The sequence below is a fragment of the Telopea speciosissima genome, unplaced genomic scaffold (assembly GCF_018873765.1).
Source record: "Telopea speciosissima isolate NSW1024214 ecotype Mountain lineage unplaced genomic scaffold, Tspe_v1 Tspe_v1.0179, whole genome shotgun sequence".
Taxonomy (NCBI): domain Eukaryota; kingdom Viridiplantae; phylum Streptophyta; class Magnoliopsida; order Proteales; family Proteaceae; genus Telopea; species Telopea speciosissima.
Genome location: NW_025317515.1, coordinates 1 through 25,765, shown reverse-complemented (window position 1 = coordinate 25,765; position 25,765 = coordinate 1). Strand labels below are relative to the sequence as shown.

The 25,765-nt window shown below is 40.0% G+C and overlaps 1 protein-coding gene across 1 annotated transcript; it reads left to right on the top strand.

Moving 5' to 3' along the window:
• Window positions 1–13,174: 13,174 nt before the first annotated feature.
• Window positions 13,175–14,050, top strand: LOC122647815. Its single transcript, XM_043841123.1, has one exon. The coding sequence runs from the start codon at window positions 13,175–13,177 to the stop codon at window positions 14,048–14,050; it is 876 nt and encodes a 291-aa protein (XP_043697058.1).
• The last annotated feature ends 11,715 nt before the right edge of the window (window positions 14,051–25,765 follow it).

Genomic DNA, 25,765 nt, shown 5'->3' with positions numbered 1-25,765 from the left:
AATAACCCCAAACGACCCACCTAATATGGTTTAAATCGAAAATGAACATATGTCGAAATAGGTATCGATTCGAAGGTCACAATGCTCAACATCTCCTCCACACATCTAGTAAGAGATAAGGACACTTTTTAGTGAATACCAAACAAAAAAAAAAAAAAAAAAAAAAAAAAAAAAAAAAAAAACCAAACAAAAAAAATACCAAAATGCCCCCAAATAACCCCAAACGACCCTCTCGGTCTTATTTGAACCGAAAATGAACATATGCCAAAAAAGGTATCGATTCGAAGGTCACGACCCTCAACATCGCATTCACACATTTAATAAGAGTTAAGGACAATTTTTAGAAATTACAAAACCCAAAAAAGTAAAGAAATGCCCCCAAATAACCCCAAACGACCCACCCGGTCTGGTTTAAACCGAAAATGAACATATGCCGAAATAGGTATCGATTCGTAGGTCACGACCCTCAACATCACATCCACACGTCTAATAAGAGATAAGGAAAATTTTTAAAAAATACCAAACTCAAAAAAGTACTGAAATGCCCCCAAATAATCCCAAACGACCCACCCGGTCCGGTTTAAACAGAAAATGAACATATGCCGAAATAGGTATGGATTTAAAGGTCACAACCCTCAACATCACATCCACATGTCCAATAAGTACACTATTTAGGAAATCCCAAGCCCAAAAAAGTATAGAAATGCCCTCAAATAACCCCAAACAACCCTCCCGGTCTGGTATAAACCGAAAATGAACATATGTCGAAATAGGTATTGATTCGAAGGTCACGACCCTGAACATCGCATCAACACGTCTAATAAGTGATAACGACACTTTTTAGGGAATCCCAAACCCAAAAAAGTACAGAAATGCTCCCAAATAACCCCAAATGACCAACCCTATCTGGTTTAAACTGAAAATGAACATATGTCGGAATAGATATCGATTAGAAAGTCACGACTTTCAACATCGCATCCACACGTCTAATAAGAGATAAGGACACTTTTAAGAAAACACCAAACCCCAAAAAGTAGCGAAATGTCCCCAAATAACCCCAAACAACCCACCCGGTCTAGTTTAAACCAAAAATGAACATATGTCGAAATAGGTATCGATTCGAAGGTCACGACCCTCAACAACGCATCCACACTTCAAATTAGAGATAAGGACACTTTTTAGAAAATCTCAAGCCCAAAAAAGTATAGAAATGCCCCCAAATAACCACAAACGACCCACCCGGTCGGGTTTAAACCGAAAATGAACATATGTCGAAATAGGTATCGATTCGAAGGTCACGACCCTCAACATTGCATCCACAGGTCTAATAAAGGATAAGGACACTTTTTAGAGAATCCCAAACGCTAAAAAAGTTAAAAAATGCCCCCAAATAACCCCAAATGACAAACCCTATCTGGTTTAAACAAAAAATGAACATATGTCGAAATAGGTATCGATTCGAAGGTCACAACTTTCAACATCGCATCCACCCATCTAATAAGAGATAAGGACACTTTCTAGAAAATACAAAACCCAAAAAAGTACAAAAATGCCTCCAAATAATCCCATACGACCCACCCGATCTAGTTTAAACCGAAAATGAACATATGCCGAAATAGGTATCGATTCGAAGGTCACGACCCTCAACATCGCATCCACACGTCTAATAAGTGATAAGGACAGTTTATAGAAAATACTAAACCCAGAAAAGTACAGAAATGCCCCCAAATAACCCCAAATGACCCACCCGATCTAGTTTAAACTAAAAAGGAACATGTGTCGAAATAGATATCGATTCCAAAGTCACGACCCTCAACATCGCATCCGCACATCTAATAAGAGATAAGGACACTTTTTAAAGAACCCCAAACCCAAAAAAGTACAGGAATGCCCGTAAATAACCCCAAATGACCCACCCAGTCTAGTTTAAACAAAAAATGAACATATGTCGAAATAGGTATCGATTCGAAGGTCACGACCCTCAACATCGTATCCACACGTCTAATAAGAGATAAGGACACTTTTTAGAAAATACAAAGCCCAAAAAAGTACAGAAATGCATCCAAATAACCCCAGATGATCCACCCGGTCTAGTTTAAAAAAAAAATGAACATATACCGAAATAGGTAACGATTCGAAGGTCGCGACCCTCAACATTGCATCCACACGTCTAATAAGTGATAAGGACAGTTTATAGAAAATATCAAACCCAAAAAAGTACAGAAATGCCCCCAAGTAACCGCAAATGACCCACCCGATCTGGTTTAAATAAAATATGAACATATGCCAAAATAGGTTTCGATTCAACGGTCACGACCCTCAACATCACATCCACACATCTAATTAGAGATAAAGACACTTTTTAGAGAATCCTAAACACAAAAAAGTATAGAAATGCCCCCAAATAACCCCAAATGACCCACCCTATCTAGTTTAAACCGAAAATGAACATATGTCAAAATTGGTACCGATTCGAAGGTCACAACTGTCAACATCGCATCTACACGTCTAATAAGAGATAAGGACACTTTTTAGAAAATACTAAACCCAAAAAAGTAACAAAATGCCCCCAAATAACCCCAAACGACCCACCCGATATGGTTTAAATAAAAAATGAACATATGTCGAAATAGGTATCGATTCGAAGGTCACGAGGCTCAACATCGCATCCACATGTCTAATAAGAGATAAGGACAGTTTTTTGAAAATAAAAAACCCAAAAAAGTACAGAAATGCCTCCTAATAACCCCAGACGACCTACCCGGTCTAGTTTAAACCAAAAATGAACATATGCCGAAATAGGTATCGATTCGAAGGCCACGACCCTCAACATCGCATCAACACGTCTAATAAGTGATAAGGACAGTTTATAGAAAATACCAAACCCAAAAAAGTACAGAAATACCCCCAAGTAACCCCAAATGACCCACCTGATCTGGTTTAAACAAAAAATGAACATATGCCAAAATAGGTAACGATTTGAAGATCACGACCCTCAACATCGCATCCGCACGTCTAATAACAGATAAGGACACTTTTTAGAAAATCCCAAACCCAAAAAAGTATAGAAATGCCCCCAAATAACCCAAAATGACCCACCCATTCTAGTTTAAACTGTAAATGAACATATGTCGAACTAGGTATCGATTCGAAGGACACGAGTTTCAACATCGCATCCACACGACTAATAAGAGATGAGGACACTTTTTAGAAAATACCAATCCCTAAAAAGTATAGAAATGCCCCCAAATAACCCCAAAGGACCCAACCTGTCTAGATTAAACCAAAAATGAACATATGTCGAAATAGGTATCGATTCGAAGGTCACGACCCTCAACATCGCATCCACACGTCTAATAAGAGATAAGGACACTTTTTAGAATATACAAAATCCAAAAAAGTACAGAAATGCCTCCAAATAACCCGAGACGACCAATCCGGTCTAGTTTAAATAAAAAATGAACATATGTCGAAATAGGTATCGATTTGATGGTCACGACCCTCAATAACGCATCCACACATCTAATAAGAGATAAGGACACATTTTAGAAAATACAAAACGCAAAAAAATACAAAAATGCCTCCAAATAACCCTAGACGACCTACCCAGTCTATTTTAAACTGAAAATTAACATATGCCGAAATAGGTATCGATTCGAAGGTCACGACCCTCAACATCGCATCCACACATCTAATAAGTCATAAGGACAATTTATAGAAAATACGAAACCCAAAAAAGTACAGAAATGTCCCCAAATAACCCCAAATGACCCACCCGATCTGGTTTAAACAAAAAATGAACATATGCCGAAATAGGTATCGATACAAAAGTCACGACCCTCAACATATCATCCACACGTCTAATTAGAGATAAGGACACTTTTTACAGAATGCTAAACCCAAAAAAGCATAGAAATGCCCCCCCAAATAACCCCAAATGACCCACCCTATCTTGTTTAAACCAAAAATGAACATATGTCGAAATAGGTATCGATTCGAAGGTCATAACTTTCAACATCACATCAACATGTCTAATAAGTGATAAGGACACTTTTTAGAAAACACTAAACCCAAAAAAGTATAGAGATGCCACCAAATAACCCCAAACGACCCACCCGATATGGTTTAAATCGAAAATGAACATATATCGAAATAGGTATCGATTTAAAGGTCACGACCCTCAACATCTCCTGCACATGTCTCATAAGAGATAAGGACACTTTTAAGAAAATACAAAACCCAAAAAAGTACAAAAATGCCCCCAAATAACCCCAAACAACCCACCCAATCTGGTTTAAATAAAAAATGAACATATGCCAAAATAGGTATCGATTCGAAAGTCACGACCCTCAATATCGCATCCAAACATTTAATAAGAGATAAGGAAATTTTTTATAAAACACCAAACCCAAAAAAGTAAAGAAATGCTCCCAAATAACCCCAAACGACCCACCCGGTCTGGTTTAAACAGGAAAGTAACATATACCGAAATAGGTATCGATTTGAAGGTCACGACCCTCAACATCACATCCACACGTCCAATAAGAGATAAGGACACCTTTTTGGAAATCCCAAGCCCAAAAAAGTATAGAAATGCCCCTAAATAACCCCAAATGACCCACCCGGTCTGATTTGAACCGAAAGAGAACATATATCGAAATAGCTATTGATTCGAAGGTCACGACCCTCAACATTGCATCCACACATCTAATAAGAGATAAGGACACGTTTTAGAAAATACAAAACCCAAAAAAGTAAAAAAATGCTTCTAAATAACCCCAGACGACCCACCCGGTCTAGTTTAAATAAAAAATGAACATATGTCGAAATAGGTATCGATTTGAATGTCCCGACCCTAAACATCACATCCACACATCTAATAAGAGATAAGGACACTTTTTAGAAAATACAAAACCAAAAAAAGTACAAAAATGCCTCCAAATAACCCCAGATGACCCACCCGGTCTAGTTTAAATCGAAAATGAACATATGCCGAAATAGGTATCGATTCGAAGGTCACGACCCTCAACATTGCATCCACACGTCTAATAAGTGATAAGGACAGTTTATAGAAAATACCAAACCCTAAAAAGTCCAGAAATGCCCCCAAATAACCCCAAATGACCCACCCGATCTGGTTTAAACTAAAAATGAACATATGCCGAAATTGGTATCGATTCAAAGGTCACAACCCTCAACATCGCATCCGCACATCTAATAAGAGATAAGGACACTTTTTAGAGAATCCTAACCCCAAAAAAGCATAGAAATGCCCCCAAATAACCCCAAATGACCCACCCTGTCTAGTTTAAATCGAAAATGAACATATGTCGAAATAGGAATCCATTCCAAGAACACGATGTCTAATAAGAGATAAAGACACTTTTTAGAAAATGCAAAACCCAAAAAAGTGCAAAAGTGCCTCCAAATAACCCTAGATGACCCACCTGGTCTAGTTTAGACCGAAAATGAACATATGCCGAAATAAGTGTCGATTCACAGGTCGCGACCCTCAACATCGCTTCCACACGTCTAATAAGTGATAAGGACAGTTTATAGAAAATATCAAACCCAAAAAAGTACAAAAATGCCCCCAAATAACCCCAAATGACCCACTCGATCTGGTTTAAAGTAAAAGTGAACATATGCCGAAATAGGTATCGAATCAAAGGTCACGACCCTCAACATCACATTCACACGTCTAATTAGAGATAAGGACACTGTTTAGAGAATCCTAAACCCAAAAAAGTACATACATGCCCAATATAACCCCAAATGACCCACCCTATCTAGTTTAAATCGAAAATGAACATATGGCAAAATAGGTATCGATTCGAAGGTCACAACTTTCAACATCGCATCGACACGTCTAATAAGAGATAAGGAAACTTTTTAGAAAACACCAAACCCAAAAAAGTACAGAAATGCCTCCAAATAACCCCAAACGACCTACCCGGTCTGGTTTAAACAGAAAATGAACATATACCGAAATAGGTATTGATTTGAAGGTGACGACCCTCAACATCACATCCACACGTCCAATAAGAGATAAGGATAGTTTTTCGGAAATCCCAAGCCCAATAAAGTATAGAAATGCCTCCAAATAACCCCAAACGACCCACCCAGACTGGTTTAAATCGAAAATGAACATATGTTGAAATAGGTATAAATTCGATGGTCACGACCCTCAACATCGCATCCAACCGTCTAATTAGAGATAAGGACACCTTTCAGAAAATCCCAAGCCCAAAAAAGTATAGAAATGCCCCCAAATAACCCCAAACGACCCATCCGGTCTGGTTTAAATAAAAAATGAACATATGTCGAAATAGGTATCGATTCTAAGGTCACGAAACTCAACATCGCATCCACACGTCTAATATGAGAAAAGGACAGTTTTTAAAAAATACCAAACCCAAAAAAGTACAAGCATGCCCCCAAATAACCCCAAACGACCCACCCGGTCTGGTTTAAACCGAAAATGAACATATGCTGAAATAGGTATCAATTTAAAGGTCACGAGGCTCAACATCGTATCCACACGTCTAATAAGAGATAAGGACACTTTTTAGAAAATAAAAAACCCAAAAGAGTATAGAAATGCCTCCAAATAACCCAAGACGACCCACCCGGTCGAGTTTAAACCGAAAAATGAACATATACCAAAATAGGTATCGATTCGAAGGTCACGAACCTCAACATCGCATTCATACGTCTAATAAGAGATAAGGACAATTTTTAAAAAATCCTAAACCCAAAAAAGTACAGAAATGCCCCCAAATGACCCCAAACGACCCACCCGGTTTGGTTTAAACCAAAAATGAACATATGTCAAAATAGGTATCGATTCGAAGGTCACGAGGCTCAACATCACATCCACACGTCTAATAAGAGATAAGGTCAGTTTTTTGTAAATACAAAACCCAAAAAAGTACAGAAATGCCTCCAAATAACCCTAGACGACCCACCCTATCTAGTTTAAATCAAAAATGAACATACGCCGAAATAGGTATCGATTCGAAGGTCACGACCCTCAACATCGCATCAACACATCTAATAAGTGATAAGGACAATTTATAGAAAATATCAAATGCAAAAAAGTACAAAAATGCCCCCAAAAACCCCAAACCATCCACCCGGTCTGGTTTAAACAGAAAATGAACACATGCCAAAATAGGTATCGATTTGAAGATCACGACCCTCAACATCACATCCACACGTCCAATAAAGAGATTAAGACACTTTTTAGGAAATCCCAGGCCCAAAAAAGTATAGAAATACCCCCAAATAACCCTAAATGACCCACCCGGTCTGGTATAAACGAAAAATGAACATATGTTGAAATAGGTAATGATTCGAAGGCCATGACCCTCAACATCGCATCCACACATCTAATAAGTGATAAGGACACTTTTTAGAAAATACAAAACCAAAAAAAGTACAGAAATGCCCCCAAAAAACCCTAAACTACTCACGTGGTCTGGTTTAAACAAACAATGAACATATGTCGAAATAGGTATCGAATCGAAGGTCATGACCTTCAACATCGCATCCACACGTCTAATAAGAGATAAAGATACTTTTTAGAAAATATCAAATCCAAAAAAGTACAGAAATGCCCCCCAAATGACCCCAAACGATCCACTCGGTCTGGTTTAAATCGAAAATGAACATATGTCGAAATAGGTATCGATGCGAAGGTCACGAGGCTCAACATCACATCCACTCTTCTAAGAACAGATAAGGACACTTTTTAGAAAATACAAAACTCAAAAAAGTACAGAAATGCCTTCAAATAACCCCAGACGACCCACCCGGTCTAGTTTTAACCGAAAATGAACATATTTCAAAATAGGTATCAATTCGAAGGTCACGACCCTCATCATCGCATCAACACGTCTAATAAGTGATAAGGACAGTTTATAGAAAATATCAAACCCAAAAAAGTACAAAAATGCCCCCAAATAACCCCAAATGACCAACCCGATCTGGTTTAAACAAAAAATGAACATATGTCGAAGTAGGTATCGATTCAAAGGTCACGACCCTTAACATCGCTTCCGCATGTCTAATAAGAGATAAGGACACTTTTTAGAGAATCCCAAACCCAAAAAAGTATAGAAATGCCCCCTAATAACCCCAAATGACCCACCCTATCTAGTTTAAACCGGAAATGAACTTATGTAGAAATAGGTATTGATTCGAAGGTCACAACTTTCAACTTTGCATCCACAGTCTAATAAGAGATAAGGACACTTTATAGAAAATACCAAACCCAAAAAAGTACAGAAATGCTCCGAAATAACCCCAAATGACCCACCCGATCTGGTTTAAACAAAAAATTAACATACGCCAAAATAGGTATCGATTCAAAGGTCACGAACCTCAACATCACATCCACACGTCTAATTAGAGATAAGGACACTTTTTAGAGAATCCTAAACCCAAAAAAGTACAGAAATGCCGCCAAATAACCCCAAATGACCTACCCTGCCTAGTTTAAACCGAAAATGAACATATGTCGAAATAGGTATCGATTCGAAGATCACAACTTTCAACATCGCATCCACACGTCTAATAAGAGATAAGGACACTTTTTAGAAAATACTAAACCCAAAAATGTATAGAAATGCCCCCAAATAACCCCAAACGACCCACCCGATATGGTTTAAATCGAAAATGAACATATGTCGAAATAGGTATCGATTCGAAGGTCACGACCCTCAACATCTCCTCCATGCGTCTAATAAGAGATAAGGACACTTTTTAGAAAATACCAAACAAGAAAAGTACCGAAATGCCCCCTAATAACCCCAAACGACCCTCCTGGTCTTATTTAAATCGAAAATGAACATATGCCAAAATAGGTATCGATTCGAAGGTCACGACCCTCAACATCGCATCCACACGTCTAATAAGAGTTAAGGACAATTTTTAGAAAATACAAAACCCAAAAAAGTACAGAAATGCCCCCAAATAACCCTAAACAACCCACCCAATCTGGTATAAATCCAAAAATGAACATATGCCAAAATAGGTATCAATTCAAAGGTCACGACCCTCAACATCGCATCCACACGTCTAATAAGAGATAAGGAAACTTTTTAGAAAACACCAAACCCAAAAAAGTACAAAAATGCCCCCAAATAACCCCAAATTACCCACCCGGTCAGGTTTAAACAGAAAATGAACATATACCGAAATAGGTATCGATTTGAAGGTCACGACACTCAACATCACATCTACACATCCAATAAGAGATAAGGACACTTTTTAGGAAATCCCAAGCTCAAAAAAGTATAGAAATGCCCCCAAATAACCCCAAACGACCCACCCGGTCTGGTTTAAACAGAAACTGAACATATACCGAAATAGGTATCGATTTGAAGGTCACGACCCTCAACATCACAACTACACATTCAATAAGAGATAAGGACACTTTTTAGGAAATCCCAAGCTCAAAAAAGTATAGAAATGCCCCCAAATAACCCCAAACGACCTACCCGATCTGGTTTAAACCGAAAATGAACATATGTCAAAATAGGTATCGATTCAAAGGTCACAACTCTCAACATCGCATCCACACGTCTAATTAGAGATAAGGACACATTTTAGAAAATCTCAAGCCCAAAAAAGTATAGAAATGCCCCCAAATAACCCCAAACGACCCACCCGGTCTGGTTTAAATAAAAAATGAACATATGTCAAAATAGGTATCGATTCGAAGGTCACGACCCTCAACATCGCATCCACACGTCTAATAAGAGATAAGGACAGTTTTTAGACAATACCAAACCCAAAAAGTACAAAAATGCGCCTAAATAATGCCAAACGACCCACCCGGTCTGGTTTAAACCGAAAATGAACATATACCGAAATAGGTATCGATATGAAGGTCACGACCCTCAACATCGTATCCACACGTTTGATAAGAGATAAGGACAATTTTTAAAAAATCCCAAACCCAAAAAAGTACAGAAATGCCTCCAAATAACTCTAAACGACACACCCGGTCTGGTTCGGATCAGAAATAAACATATGTCGAAATACGCATCGGTTCGAAGGTCACGACCCTCAACATCGCATCCACACATCAAATAAGAGATAAGGACAATTTTTAGAGAATCCTTAACTCAAAAAAGTACTGAAATGCCCTCAAATAACCCCAAATGACCCACCCGGTCTGGTTTAAACTGAAAATGAACATATGTCAAAATTGGTATCGATTCGAAGGTCACGACTCTCAACATCGCCTCCACTTGTCTAATAAGTGATATGGACTCTTTTAAGAAAATCCCAAGCACAAAAAAGTACAAAAATGCCCCCAAATAACCCCAAACGACCCACCCAGTCTGGTTTAAATCGAAAATTAACATATGTCGAAATTGGTATCGATTCGAAAAGAAAAATTTTCTGTTGAGGAGAGAGAAGCTTTGGCGATTTTGGGAGTGAGGACCTTGATGTGTTGTTCTCTTGGTGATGGATGGCAGGCCATTAGCTGCTGCTAATGGTCTCCTTCCTCTTCACAGTTCGGGTGAGAGGATTGATGGGGATGGGGAGGAAGTTGGCTTGGGTGTGGGGGTGTTGGAGGGGCTACTTTTGGAGGTTCGGGTGGTGGTGCTTCGCCTTCTCTTGGCGGGTCTGCAGGGAGTGTTGAAGGTGTGGGCAGGGATATTCCGGTGCTGCAAGGTGAGGGTGATGGGGATAGGCTGCTGCTACTTGGTGAGCCTTCTTGTGGTTCGGTGAAGGGTGCTGATTCTGGAGTTTTTTTTACAGCAAAAGGATGATATTTCAAGCGGGTTGAATCAGTCAAACCAGAAGAAGGTTGGGGTTCCATGGTCAGCACTCTTTTCTTCCTCTTCTTCTTTGATTTTTGGTGATGGGATGAAGTTGTCCTATGTTGAGCCTGAGGAGATTGGTGGGACGTTGGCTGCGAAGTGCCCGGATGAGATGATCAAAAAAGGTCTTGATAAATGGAAGAACATCCTTATGGGGCACTTCATTGGTGGTCAGCCTAGTTTTACCTTCGCAAGGGATATGCTTCTGAAGCAATGGAAGATTGCAGGGCATGTTGATGTTAATTTATTAGAGAGTGGAATTTTTTTATTTTGCTTTAATCTTAAAGATGACAAAACTAAAGATCTTGAAGGGGGGCCTTGGTATGTTCAAAGAAGGCTGATGATCCTGCGTCCTTGGAGTCCAGATGTTTACTTAGAGAGGGTGGATTTATGTTCTGTCCCGGTATGGGTTTCTCTTCCCAATCTTCCTTTTCATTTCTGGTCTTCTGAATCTCTTAGTTCTATTGGGAGTGTCATTGGGAAGCCTATTGTTACGGACAAGATGACAAGGTCCATGGAGAGATTGTCCTATGCTCACTTGTGCGTGGAGGTTTCTGCCAACAAAGAGCTGCCTATGTCTGTTCTAGTTTATGGTGATGGTGGTTTAAGATTGGAAGCCCCCACTTTGTGTGCATTGTAAGGTCTTTAGGCATGTGATTGATGCATGCAAGTTTGGCAGTAAGTCTGATCAGAAATTTTTGAGAACCAAGCAAGAATGGCGGGTCAAGGGTGCTGCAGGGAAAGAGGCTAGAACTTTGGCCAAAAATGAGGCTGACTTGCCGGCAGAGCAGACTGGAATCGGTAATTCAAATTCAAATTTGGATTCCCATAGTGCTCGCAAGAATAAAGGAGGAGATCTCAATTCCTTGAGTCAAGGCGCCAATTGTGGCAAGAAGATTTTGAAGAAATTTGAGTTAATTCTTTAAGGAAAGTCTAGTACTAAGGATATTTCACAATCCAACGCTTTTGCCCTGTTGGAACATCTTACGGAGGAGGTGCATTATGATCCTGATGATTTGATGCTGGATCCGGAGTCTTGTGCCATTCTCTTAGGTAACGAAATGTTGGAGGATTCGAATATGGGAGGAGATAATTCTACTCCCCAGCCGTTATCTACCCTTCCTAGTTTGGGAAAGGAGGGGATTGGGGGATTTTCCTTGATTAATCAAGGGAATAATCAGATGGAGATATTATGGAGGAAATGCCACAATGAAATGCTGCTGGTCAGAGTTTAAATTCAAATCTTAGCACTTCCCATATTGAGAAGACACCTAGTGCGTCTTGTTTGGAAGATGGAGAAATTAAAGGGGCAGATTCTTTACCATCTAAGGGGGAGCTGGCATTGGCAAATTCATTGGAAAATAGCTCAAGGCTGTCTCCATTGGGGAGGAATGAAGGTGCACCTGATGCGCAAAAGGAGAGTACCAATTTAGAAGGAAATAGAAGTGGTGAAGAGATACTGTCTTTATAAGGCAAGGGAGCTAGTCTGGCCAACAAACCTTCACCTAATTTTGAGAGATTAAAGAGGGTGGCAGCGGAGAACCGGGCCAGCCAAGGACCCTTGGACAGAGGTATGGGTTTTTCTAATTCTATTAGCTCTTCTTTATTGAACCGGCCTGGTGGAAGAAGTACAAAATTCCAGCCTCAACGAATTCCTGTAAAGGAAGGGTTGGGCATGAGAGTAGAGGGACCCAGTAAGGGTGGGATTGATATGGCAGCCCATCATCTTTGATGAATTGCATTTCCTGGAACATTAGGGGTATGAATGCCCCTACAAAGAAGCGTGGGATTAGGAAAGTGATTCTGGATAATAATGCAAAATTAGCTATTCTTCTTGAGACTAAGGTGAAAACAGAGAATTATGCTGCTGTTTTTTACCCTTTCATTTCAAATTGGAAGTATCTACACAATGGAGAAGCAGGTTCTACAACTCGCATTGTGGTGGGTTGGGATTCGGCTGTGTTTAAAGTGGAGGAGCTTCAAACATCAGACCAATTTATCCATTTGAAAGTGACCACTTTGGGGTCCTCTCTCAGTTTTTTGTGCACTGTTGTTTATGCATCTAATTCGGTGGAGGAAAGGAGGGAGCTTTGGAGGGATGTTACTAGTTTTGTTTCCAATATTTCTAGTCCTTGGATTGCTCTCGGGGACTTTAATATTGTTTGACAACAAAGTGAGAAGCTTGGAGGAGAACCTATCCGTCTGGAGGCTGTTGATGATTTTAATACTTTTATTTTTGACACATGCCTTATTGACTTAAAGTGGAAGGGGGAACTATTTACTTGGAATAAAGGCAAGGGGGCAGCTCTCGAGTTTGTTGCAAGTTGGATAGGGCCATGGTTAACTTGCTTTGGTTGGATGTTCTCTGGTCTTCAAAAGCTACTTTTCTGCTCCCAGGGCTCTCCGATCACTCTCCAGTGGTGATTTCAATTCTTGATGGGGTTAATTTTGGTCCTAAACCATTCCGGTTCTTTGAGGCGTGGATTGGTAGAGAGGGGTTTGATGAAGTGGTAGCTAGAGTGTGGGACAGCCTGGTGAATATGAAGCTTAATCCTATTCTTAGGTTTGTCGCCCGGCTCAAAAATGTCAAGGCAGAGCTGAAGAAATGGAATAAAGATAGTATTGGGGATGTTTCTCTTACAGTTAAAGAGGCTTCCTCGGATTTAGCTCAGATCCAAACTAGCCTTGCTGCCCATCCTAATGACCTCAATTTGGTTTCTTTAGAAACAGCAGCCAAGAAGAAGTTGTGGGAAGCCCTTTGTAATGAAGAAAAGTTTCTTAAAGAGAAGTCTAGAGTCAAGAACATTCAGTTGGGGGATGGTAATAATAGCTTTTTTCATAAGTCTATGGTGTGCAGGCAAAACAGGAATCACATTTTGGAGGTGTACAGTGCAGAAAATGAGGTTATCAAGGAACCGAATCTGATTAAAGAGGAGGTGATTTCTTTTTACATGAATCTGTTTGGTGCTAATGTTGAAGATGTTGGGTTCTTCCCAGAGACTGTCCCTTTGCAACATGGTCTGGACCTTGCGCAGCAAAACAGTCTTATTGGGCAGGTTTCTAACAAGGAGATTAGAGAGGTGGTTTTTTCCATGATGAACTCAAAAGCTCCAGGACCAGATGGATTTGGGGCAGCCTTTTTTAAGCATGCTTGGGAGGTTGTTGGGGTGGATCTCACTTTGGCTGTTAAGTGGTTTTTTTTCGAAGTCTAGTATGCCTAGCTCTATCAATGCTACTGTTATTAGTCTTATCCCAAAGACTGATAATACTTCTTCATTTGCGGGCTATAGACCTATTGCTCTTTGTAACCTATTTTATAAATTTATTACAAAAGTTTTGTCTAATAGGTTACAAGGAGTTGTGGGGAAGGTGGTTAGTGACAACCAGTCTGAGTTTATCAAAGGCCACTCCATTGTAGATAATATTCTAGTTTGCCATGATGTGGTTAGGGGTATAGAGCAGAAGGGGACTTCCCCTACGACAATGCTGAAAAATGATTTACATAAAGCCTATGACTCTCTGAGTAGGAAGTTTCTTTTTGAGATCATGGAAAGGATGGTTTTTCCAAGCAAGTTTATTCGGTGGGTGAAGGCTTGTGTTGATACTCCTAGTTTCTCGATCCTTCTCAATGGGAGCCCAACAGGTTATTTTAGGGGCAAGAGGGGGATAAGACAGGGGGACCCGCTTTCCCCTTATTTATTCACAATTGCTATGGAAGGGTTTTCGGCCTTAATGCGAAAGTTGGAAGTTGAGGGTCAGATCAGCCTGCTCCCAAGATGCAAAAGCTCCCATCTTACACACCTGATCTTTGCAAACGATTTGATGATTTTTGTGAAGGCTGTCCCTGACTCTATTTCGGCTTGTTTGGGGGCTCTGTCTGATTTTCATACCTACTCTGGGTTGAGACTCAACAGAGCTAAGTCCTCTATTATTTTAGGGGGCCTTACCCAAACGGCCAGGCTGCAACTATTGGAATTAACGAATTTTGTGGACACTAAGCTGCCCATTTGGTACCTTGGTGTTCCACTTGTACCTCATAAACTTTCTATGGTAGATTGCTCCACTATCTTGGCTCTAGTGAGGTGAAGACTTAAAGGCTGGAAAGCATGTTTCTTATCCTTTGCAGGAAGGTTGTAGCTTCTTACCTCTGTTCTTCAGGGCTGCTATATATATTGGTCAGACATCTTTGCATTACTAGGTGGTGTCAAGCAGAAGCTGGAATCCATGTTCTCGAATTTCCTTTGGACGGGCCCCTCCTTGGAACGGAAGGTACATTATGTTTCTTGGGATAGAATTTGCAAACCTAAGGATGAGGGTGGCTTAGGTATTCACAGAATTTCAGAAATGAATATTGCAGGTATCCTTAAGCAAATTTGGTGGATTGCTTCCAAAAAGCACAGCCTGTGGGTTAGGTGGGTTTATGCCCGTTATTTAAAAAATGACTCTATTTGCACAGTGAAAATTCCCCAAAACTGCTCTTGGGTTTGGCATAAAGTTCTCAAGTATAGAGATTTGGTTGAACCCCATGTTCACCACTTTATTGGGTTTGGCCATGCTACAAGGCTATGGCTTGATAAGTGGCATCCTAAAGGGGTTTTAATCAAAAAATTTGGGAATCGTATCAGATACGATGCGGGTTCTCATTGTATGGCTTTAGTTTCGGATATTATAAGACAAGGCACCTGGCATCCTACTACTCATGGGTCTTTTGATCTTATTAGTGCCTGGGGGGATTTGCAACATGTTCCTATTTTGAGAGGCAGGGATGACCTTATTGTTTGGAAGAAATCCCCTAATGGCTTATTTACTACTAAGTCAGCCTGGGACACTGTTAGAAGAACCTCTCCTAAAGCAGGTTGGCATAAATTTGTTTGGTTTGCTCAGAATTTCCCTAAGCATTCTTTCACAACTTGGAGATGCCATATGGAAGCTCTACCTACCAAAGATCAGCTTATTAAAAGGAATATTCAGGTTGGGCCGAATTGCATCTTGTGTTGGGCTGGTACTGAAAGTCATGAGCATCTTTTCTTTAATTGCCCTTTTTCCACCAGCATTTGGGATTATATTAGTTCCTTTTGCTCCCAAGGGGGTGGAGGCCCTACCACTCTCCAGAATGCTCTTGCTTGGCTCTCAAATGTTGGCTGTGCAAATGATACGATGGATTTGGTTCCCAAGTTGGGTTTTTGTGCTACTGTGCATTACATTTGGTGGGAAAGAAACCGAAGGCTGTTTGAGAATAAGGTCAGAACCCATGATCAGATTATAGAGGCAATTCGTCTTGATGTGGCCATTAAGTGTGCTGCCTTCCCCATTTCTGCTGTCCAAAGCTCAAGGAAGCAGTTCTTGGCTAATAATTGGGGGATTAGGGTGCTTGGTTTAGACCTCCTGCTCACATGGCAGTCCTTCACTGTGATGGGTCCTTAACGGCTGATAGAGCTTCCTATGGTGGAATCATTCATGATGATGCAGGTGTTGCCATAATGGCGTATGTGGGGAAGGGAGATATCAATTCTATTCTTGGCATGGAGCTTTTTGTAATTTTAAAGGGGGTCACATTTTGTATTCAAAGGAACCTACTTCGAGTTTCCATTAGGTCCGATTCTAAATTGGCAGTAGATATTCTTAATGGGGCTGTGGACTGCCCTTGGAGCATGCAAACCTTGAGGGACTGTATAGCTATGCTAATTCAGCAATTACAGCGTAAAGAAATCAAACATGTTTGGAGAGAGCTCAACCAGCCAGAAGATTATATTGCAGCCATGGATATTGGGGATGGGGAAGCAACTTTTTATCCACCTGATTTCCCATAGGACTCGGTGGAGTTGGTTAAGAATGATTCAGATTGTAAAGTATTTTTTAGGACCTTGTCTCATTAAGTTGTTGGCCTGGTTTTAGGCTTTACCACCGAGGGCCTGTCCTCGGGTTGTTTTAGGGGCTTGCCTCCCCCTTTTAGGCCTGTCTAAGGGGGGAGGGAAAGGGTTGCCTTCTTCTATATTTTTTCTTTTTCTTAATACTAACACACTTACCTATCAAAAAAAGAAAAGAGATAAGGACACTTTTTAGAAAACGCCAAACCCAAAAAATTACATAAATGCCCCCAAATAACTCCAAACGACCCACCCGGTCTGGTTCGGATCGAAAATGAATATATGTCGAAATACGTATCGATACGAAAGTCACGACGCTAAACATCGCATCCACACATATAATAAGAGATAAGGACACTTTTTAGAAAATCCTAAGCCCAAAAAAGTACAGAAATGCCCCCAAATAACCCCAAATGACCCACCCGGTCTGGTTTAAATTGAAAATGAACATATGCCGAAATAGGTATCGATTCGAAGGTCACGACCCTCAACATCGTATCTACACGTCTAATATGAGATAAGGACACTTTTTAGAAAATCCCTAACCCAAAAAAGTACAAAAATGCCCAAAAAAACCCCCAAACGACCCACCCGGTCTGGTTTACACTGAAAATGAACATATGTCTAAATAGGTACCAATTCGATGGACACAACCCTCAACATCGCATCCACACGTCTAATAAGAGATAAGGACACTTTCTAGATAATCCCAAACCCAAAAAAGTAGTGAAATGTCCCCAAATAACCCCAAACGACCCACCCGATTTTGTTTAAACAGAAAATGAACATATGTCAAAATAGGTATCGATTCGAAGGTCACGACCCTCAACATCACATCCACAAGTCTAATAAGAGATAAGGACACTTTTTAGAAAATCCCAAACCCAAAAAAGTATAGAAATGCCCCCAAATAACCCCAAACGACCAAATCGGTCTGGTTTAAATCGGAAATGAACATATGTCGAAATAGGTAACGATTCAAAGGTCACGATCCTCAACATCGCATCCACACATCTAATAAGAGATAAGGACACTTTTTAGAAAATCCCAAACCCAAAAAAGTACCGAAATGCCCAAATAACCCCAAACGACCCACCCGGTCTATTTTGAACCTAAAATGAACATATGTCGAAATAGGTATCGATTCGAAGGTCACAACCCTCAATATCGCATCCACACGTCTAATAAGAGATAAGGACACTTTTTTGAAAATATCAAACCCAAAAAAGAACAGAAATGCCCCAATATAACCCCAAACGACCCACCTGGTCTAGTTTAAACCGAAAATGAACATATATTGAAATAGGTATCGGGTTCGACATATGTTCATTTTCGTTTTCAACTAGACTGGTTGGATCATTTTGGGTTATTTGGTGGCATTTCTGCACTTTTTTGGGTTTGGTATTTTCTAAAAAGTGTCTTTATCTCTAGGTAGACGTGTGGAGGACAAGTTGAGGGTCGTGACCTACGAATCAATACCTATTTCGACATATGTTCATTTTCGTTCTAAACCAGACCGGTTGGGTCGCTTGGGGTTATTTTGTGGCATTTCTGTACTGTTTTGGGTTAGGTAATTTCTAAAAGGTGTCTTTATCACTTATTAGACATGTAGATACAATGTTGAGGGTCCTGACCTTTGAATCAATACCTGTTTCGGCACATGTTTGTTTTCGATTTAAACTAGACCGGTTAGGTCGTTTGGGGTTATTTGGGGGCATTTCTGTACTTTTTTTGTTTGTATTTCCTAAAAAGTGTCATTATCTCTTATTAGATGTGTGGATGCGATGTTGAGGGTCGTGACCATCTACTCGATACCTATTTTGGCATATGTTCATTTTCTGTTTAAACCAGACTGGGTGGGTCGTTTGGGGTTATTTGGGGGCATTTCTGTACTTTTTTTGGGTTGGGGATTTCTAAAAAGTGTACTTATCTCTTATTAGATGTGTAGATGCGATGTTGAGGGTCGTTTAGGGTTATTTGGGGGCATTTCTCTACTTTTTTGGGTTTTGTATTTTCTAAAGAGTGTCCTTATCTCATATTAGACGTGTGGAGGAGAGGTTGAGGGTCGTGACCTTCGAATCGATACCCATTTTGGCATATATTCATTTTTTTTTAAACCAAACCGGGTGGGTCGTTTGGGGTTATTTGGTGGTATTTCGGTACTTTTTTGGGTATGGTATTTTCTAAAAACTGTCCTTATCTTATATTAGACGTGTCGATGCGATGTTTAGGGGCGTGACCAACGAATCGATACCTAATTCGACATATGTTCATTTTCATTTTAAACAAGACCGGTTGGCTCGTTTGGGGTTAATTGGTGGCATTTCTGTACTTTTTTAGGTTTGGTATTTTCTAAAAACTATCCTTATCTCTTATTAGACGTGTGGATACGATGTTGAGGGTTGTGACCTTCGAATCGATACCTATTTCGGCATATGTTCTTTTTCGTTTAAACCAGACCGGGTGGGTCGTTTGGGGTTATTTGGTGGTATTTCTGTACTTATTTGGGTTTGGTATTTTCTAAAAACTGTCCTTATCTCTTATTAGACGTGTCGATGCGATGTTGAGGGTCGTGACCTTCGAATCGATACCTATTTCGGCATATGTTCATTTTGCGTTTAAACCAGACTGGGTGGGTCGTTTAGGGTTATTTGGGGGCATTTCTGTACTTTTTTGGGTTTGGTATTTTGTAAAAACTGTCCTTATCTCTTATTAGACGTGTGGATGCGATGTTGAGGGTCGTGACCTTCTAATCGATACCTATTTCGGTATATGTTCATTTTCTATTTAAACCCGACCAGGTGGGCCGTTTTAGGTTATTTGGGGACATTTCTGTACTTTTTTGGGTTTCGTATTTTCTAACAAGTGTCCTTATCTCTTATTAGACGTGTGGATGCGATGTTGAGGGTCGTGACCTACGAATCAATACCTATTTCGACATATGTTCATTTTCGTTTTAAACCAGACCGGTTGGGTTCTTTTGGGTTATTTGGTGGCATTTCTGTACTTTTTTGGGTTCGGTATTTTCTAAAAAGTGTCTTTATCTCTTGTTAGACGTGTGGATGAGATGTTGAGGGTTGTGACCTTCTAATCGATACCTATTTAGGCATATGTTCATTTTCTGTTTGCACTAGACCGGGTGGGTCGTTTGTGTTATTTGGGGACATTTCTATATTTTTTTGGTTTAGGCATATCTAAAAAGTATCCTTATCTCTTATTATACGTGTCGATGCGATGTTGAGGGTCGTGACCTTCGAATCGATACCAATTTTGGCATATGTTCATTTTCCGTTTAAACCAGACCGGGTGGGTCGTTTAGGGTTATTTGGGGGCATTTCTATACTTTTTTGGGTTTGGTATTTTCTAAAAACTGTCCTTATCTCATATTAGACATGTGGATACGATGTTGAGGGTCGTGACCTTCTAATCGATACCTATTTCGGTATATGTTCATTTTCTGTTTAACCCTGACTAGGTGGGTCATTTTAGGTTATTTGGGGGCATTTCTGTACTTTTTTGGATTTTGTATTTTCTAAAATGTGTCCTTATCTCTAATTAGATGTGTGGATGCGATGTTGAGGGTCGTGACCTTCGAATCAATACCTATTTCGACATATGTTCATTTTCGTTTTAAACCAGACCGGTTAGGTCGTTTGGGCCTGTACTTTTTTGTGTTCAGTATTTTCTAAAAGTGTCTTTATCTCTTGTTAGACGTGTGGAGGAGATGTTGAGGGTCGTGACCTTCGAATCATTACATATTTCGGCATATGTTTATTTTCTGTTTGAACCAGACAGGGTGGGTCGTTCGGGGTTATTTGGGTACATTTCTATACTTTTTGTTTGCATATATCTAAAATGTATCCTTATCTCTTATTAGACGTGTAGATGCGATGTTGAGGGTCGTGACCTTCGAATCGATACCTATTTCGACATATGTTCTTTTACGTTTAAACCAGACCGGGTGGGTCGTTTGGGGTTATTTGGTGGTATTTCTGTACTTTTTTTTGTTTGGTATTTTCTAAAAACTATCCTTATCTCTTATTAGACGTGTGGATGCGATGTTGAGGGTTGTGACCTTCGAATCGATACCTATTTCGGCATATGTTCTTTTCCGTTTAAACCAGACCGGGTGGGTCGTTTGGGGTTATTTGGTGGTATTTTTGTACTTTTTTGGGTTTGGTATTTTCTAAAAACTGTCCTTATCTCTTATTGGACGTGTCGAAGCGATGTTGAGGGTCATGACCTTTAAAATCGATACCTATTTCGGCATATGTTCATTTTCGGTTTAAACCAGATCGGGTTGGTCGTTTAGGGTTATTTGGGGGCATTTCTGTACTTTTTTGGGTTTGGTATTTTCAAAAAACTGTCCTTATCTCTTATTAGACGTGTGGGTGCGATGTTGAGGGTCGTGACCTTCTAATCGATACCTATTTCGGTATATGTTCAGTTTCTGTTTAAACCCGACTAGGTGGGTCGTTTTAGATTATTTGGGGGCATTTCTGTACTTTTTTGGATTTCGTATTTTCTAAAAAGTGTCATTATCTCTTATTTGAAGTGTGGATGCGATGTTGAGGGTCGTGACCTACGAATCAATACCTATTTCGACATATGTTCAGTACTTTTTTGGGTTCGGTATTTTCTAAAAAGTGTCTTCATCTCTTATTAGACGTGTGGAGGAGATGTTGAGTGTCGAGACCTTCGAATCGATACCTATTTCGGCATATGTTCATTTTCTGTTTGAACCAGACCGGGTGGGTCGTTTGGGGTTATTTGGGGACATTTCTATACTTTTTTGGTTTGGGTATTTCTAAAAAGTATCCTTATCTCTTATTAGACATGTAGATGCGATGTTGAGGGTCGTGACTTACGGATCGATACCTATTTCGGCATATGTACATTTACGGTTTAAACTAGACCGGTTGGGTCGTTTGGGGTTATTTGGGGGCATTTCTGTACTTTTTTTGTTTGGTATTTTCTAAAAACTATCCTTATCTCTTATTAGACGTGTGGATGCGATGTTGAGGGGCGTGACGTTCATCTCCATACCTTTTTTGGCATATCTTCATTTTCGGTTTAAACCTGACATGGTGGGTTGCTTGGGGTTATTTGGGGGCATTTCTGTACTTTTTTTGTTTGGTATTTTCTAAAAAGTGTCCTTATCTCTTATTAGATGAGTGGAGGAGATGTTGAGGGTCGTGACCTTCGAATCGATAGCTATTTCGGCATATGTTCGTTTTCAGTTTAAAGCCGATCGGGTGGGTTGATTGGGCTTATTGGGGGGCATTTCTGTACTTTTTTGGGTTCAGTATTTTCTAAAAAGTATCCTGATCTCTTATTAGACGTGTAGAGGAGATGTTGAGGGTCGTGACCTTCGAATCGATACCCATTTCGGCATATGTTCGTTTTCGGTTTAGACCAGATCGGGTGGGTCGTTTGGGGTTATTTGGGGACATTTCTGTACTTTTTTTGTTTGGTATTTTCTAAAAATCTCCTTATCTCTTCTTAGACGTGTGGAGGAGATGTTGAGGGTCGTGACCTTCGAATCGATACCTATTTCGGCATATGTTCATTTTCAGTTTAAACCAGATCGGGTGGGTTGATTGGGGTTATTTGGGGGCATTTTGGTACTTTTTGGGTTTGGTATTTTCTAAAAACTGTCCTTATCATTTAATAGACGTGTGGATGCGATGTTGAGGGTCGTGACCTTTCTAATCGATACCTATTAGGGCATATGTTCATTTTCTATTTAAACAGACCGGGTGGGTCGCTTGGGGTTATTTTTGGGCATTTTGGTACGTTTTTTGAGTTGGGATTTTCTAAAAAGTGTCCTTATCTTTTATTAGACGTGAGTATAGAGCGCTTTGGCTCCTTAGCTTTGGTATCCCGTCTATGCATGGATAACCATCAAAACTCCCTTGTTACAGACGTTATTCTGTCTGTTTACTCTTTTTCAAATCACTCGAAAGAGCCGTTACTCCACCGAGAAAGAAGCTGCGTTAGTCCATTCGTCCATCTCCCCTGAGCCAGGGGCATACAACCATACAGGTATAATTATTACATTTTTGTCAATCCAATGTAGTCCTTTCATATTTTACCGCTTTAGTCTGCACTTTTCACATATATAATGTGGTTTATTGTACTTTAGTTTAATTCATAGCACCTGAATGTAGTTCATAATATCCCCCATCCCCGTAATAAGAGAGAAACAACATTCGTCCTTACATAGCATCTAACACAGAGAGACCGGCTTCAGCCGGACGAGGTGGGTGCCTAACACCTTCCCACACTCGTAACCTGACCGCTTACCCGAACCTTTGGTTGGACCATATGGAGTCACGTAGCCCGATTCCGCTCACCACGGGTAGGGCTACACTTAATGGGTCCTAGGCCCTAACCCTAGGTGGCGACTTCTCATTAGGTTAACATATTTTAATGCATGATCCCATCCCCCTATTTATCATATATTGACAATGTTATCCACATCCATACACACACACATGTATCTCCCAAAACCCTATGTCACCAAGACACCAGAAAGAAGGGCTGAGGAAACCTTCGTCCCGGAGGACCGCGGTACTTACAATACCTATTTTGGCATATGTATATTTTCGGTTTAAACCAGACCGGATGGGTTGTTTGGGGTTATTTGGGGGAATTTCTGTACTTTTTTTGTTTGGTATTTTCTAAAAAGTGTCATTATCTATTTTTAGACGTGTGGATGCGATGTTGAGAGTCGTAACCTTCGAATCGATACCTATTTTGGCATATGTATATTTTCGGCTTAAACCAGACCGGATGGGTCGTTTGGGGTCATTTGGGGGTATTTCTGTACTTTTTTGGGTTTGATATTTTCTAAAAACTAGCCTTATCTCTTATTAGACGTGTGGATGCGATGTTGAGGGGCGTGACGTTCATCTCCATGCCTTTTTTGGCATATCTTCATTTTGATTTAAATCGGACATGGTGGGTTGCTAGGGGTTATTTGGGGGCATTTTTGTACTTTTTTGGGTTTGGTATTTTCTAAAAAGTGTCCTTATCTCGTATTAGACGTGTGGAGGAGATGTTGAGGGTCGTGACCTTCGAATCGATACCTGTTTCAGCATATGTTCATTTTCCGTTTAAACCCAACTAGGTGGGTCGTTTGGGGTTATTTGGGGGCATTTCTGTACTTTTTTGGGTTTGGTATTTTCTAAGAAGTGTCCTTATCTCCTATTAGACTTGTGGATACGATGTTGAGGGTCGTGACCTTCTAATCGATACCTATTTCGGTATATGTTCATTTTCTGCTTAAACCTAACTAGGTGGGTCGTTTTAGGTTATTTGGGGGCATTTCTGTACTTTTTTGGATTTCGTATTTTCTAAAAAGTGTCCTTATCTCTTATTAGACGTGTGGATGCGATGTTGAGGGTCGTGACCTATAAATCAATACCTATTTCCACACATGTTCATTTTTTGTTTTAAACCAGACCGGTTGGATCGTTTGGGGTTATTTGGTGGCATTTCTGCACTTTTTTGGGTTCGGTATTTTCTAAAAAGTGTCTTTATCTCTTGTTAGACGTGTGGAGGAGATGTTGAGGGTCGTGACCTTCGAATCGATACCTATTTCGGCATATGTTCATTTTCTGTTTGAACCAGACCGGGTGGGTCGTTTGAGGTTATTTGGGGACATTTCTATATTTTTTTGGTTTGGGTATATCTAAAAAGTATCCTTATCTCTTATTAGATGTGTAGATGCGATGTTGAGGGTCGTGACCTTCGAATCGAAACCTATTTTGGCATATGTTCATTTTCAGTTTAAACCAGACCGGGTGGGTCGTTTGGGGTTAATTGGGGGCATTTCTGTATTTTTTTGTGTTTGGTATTTTCTAAAAACTGTCCTTATCTCTTATTAGACGTGTGGATCCAATGTTGAGGGTCGTGACCTTCTAATCGATAACTATTTCGGTATATGTTCATTTTCTATTTAAACAAGACTGGGTGGGTTGTTTGGGGTTATTTAAGGGCATTTTAGTACTTTTTGTGGTTTGTTATTTTCTAAAAATTGTCCTTATCCCTTATTAGACGTGTGGATGTGATGTTGCAGGTCGTGACCTACGAATCGATACCCATTTCGACATAAGTTTATTTACGTTTTAAACCAGACCGGTTGGGTCGTTTGGGGTTATTTGGTGGCATTTCTATACTTTTTTGGGTTTGGTATTTTCTAAAAAGTGTCTTTATCTCTTGTTAGACGTGTGGAGGAGATGTAGAGGGTCGTGACCTTCGATTCAATACCTATTTTGGCGTATGTTCATTTTCGTTTTAAACCTGACCAGTTAGGTCATTTGGGGTTATTAGGTGGCATTGTTGTACTTTTTTGGGTTTGGTATTTTCTAAAAACTATCCTTATCTCTTATTAGACGTGTGGATGCGATGTTGAGGGTCTTGACCTTCGAATCGATACATATTTCGGCATATGTACATTTTCGATTTAAACTAGACCGGGTGGGTCGTTTGGGGTTATTTGGGGGCATTTCTGTACTTTTTTTGTGTTTGGTATTTTCTAAAAACAGTCCTTATCTCCTATTAGATGTGTGGATCCGATGTTGAGGGTCGTGACCTTCTAATCGATACCTATTTCGGCATATGTTCATTTTCTATTTAAACCAGATTGGGTGGGTCGTTTGGGGTTATTTAGGGGCATTTCAGTACTTTTTTTGGTATGGTATTTTCTAAAAAGTGTCCTTATCCCTTATTAGACGTGTGGAAGTGATGTTGCGGGTCGTGACCTACGAATCGATACCCATTTCGACATAAGTTTATTTATGTTTTACACCAGACCGGTTGGGTTGTTTGGGGTTATTTGGTGGCATTTCTGTACTTTTTTGGGTTTGGTGTTTTCTAAAAAGTGTATTTATCTCTTGTTGGACGTGTGGATGAGATGTAGAGGGTCGTGACCTTCGATTCGACACCTATTTCGGCGTATGTTCATTTTCATCTTAAACCAGACCAGTTAGGTCGTTTGGGGTTATTAGGTGGCATTTCTGTACTTTTTTGAGTTTGGTATATCCTAAAAACTAT

Coding starts and splice junctions, on each gene's coding strand:
- LOC122647815 (XM_043841123.1), top strand. CDS start 13,175: ATGGTTAACTTGCTTTGGTTGGATGTTCTCTGGTCTTCAAAAGCTACT.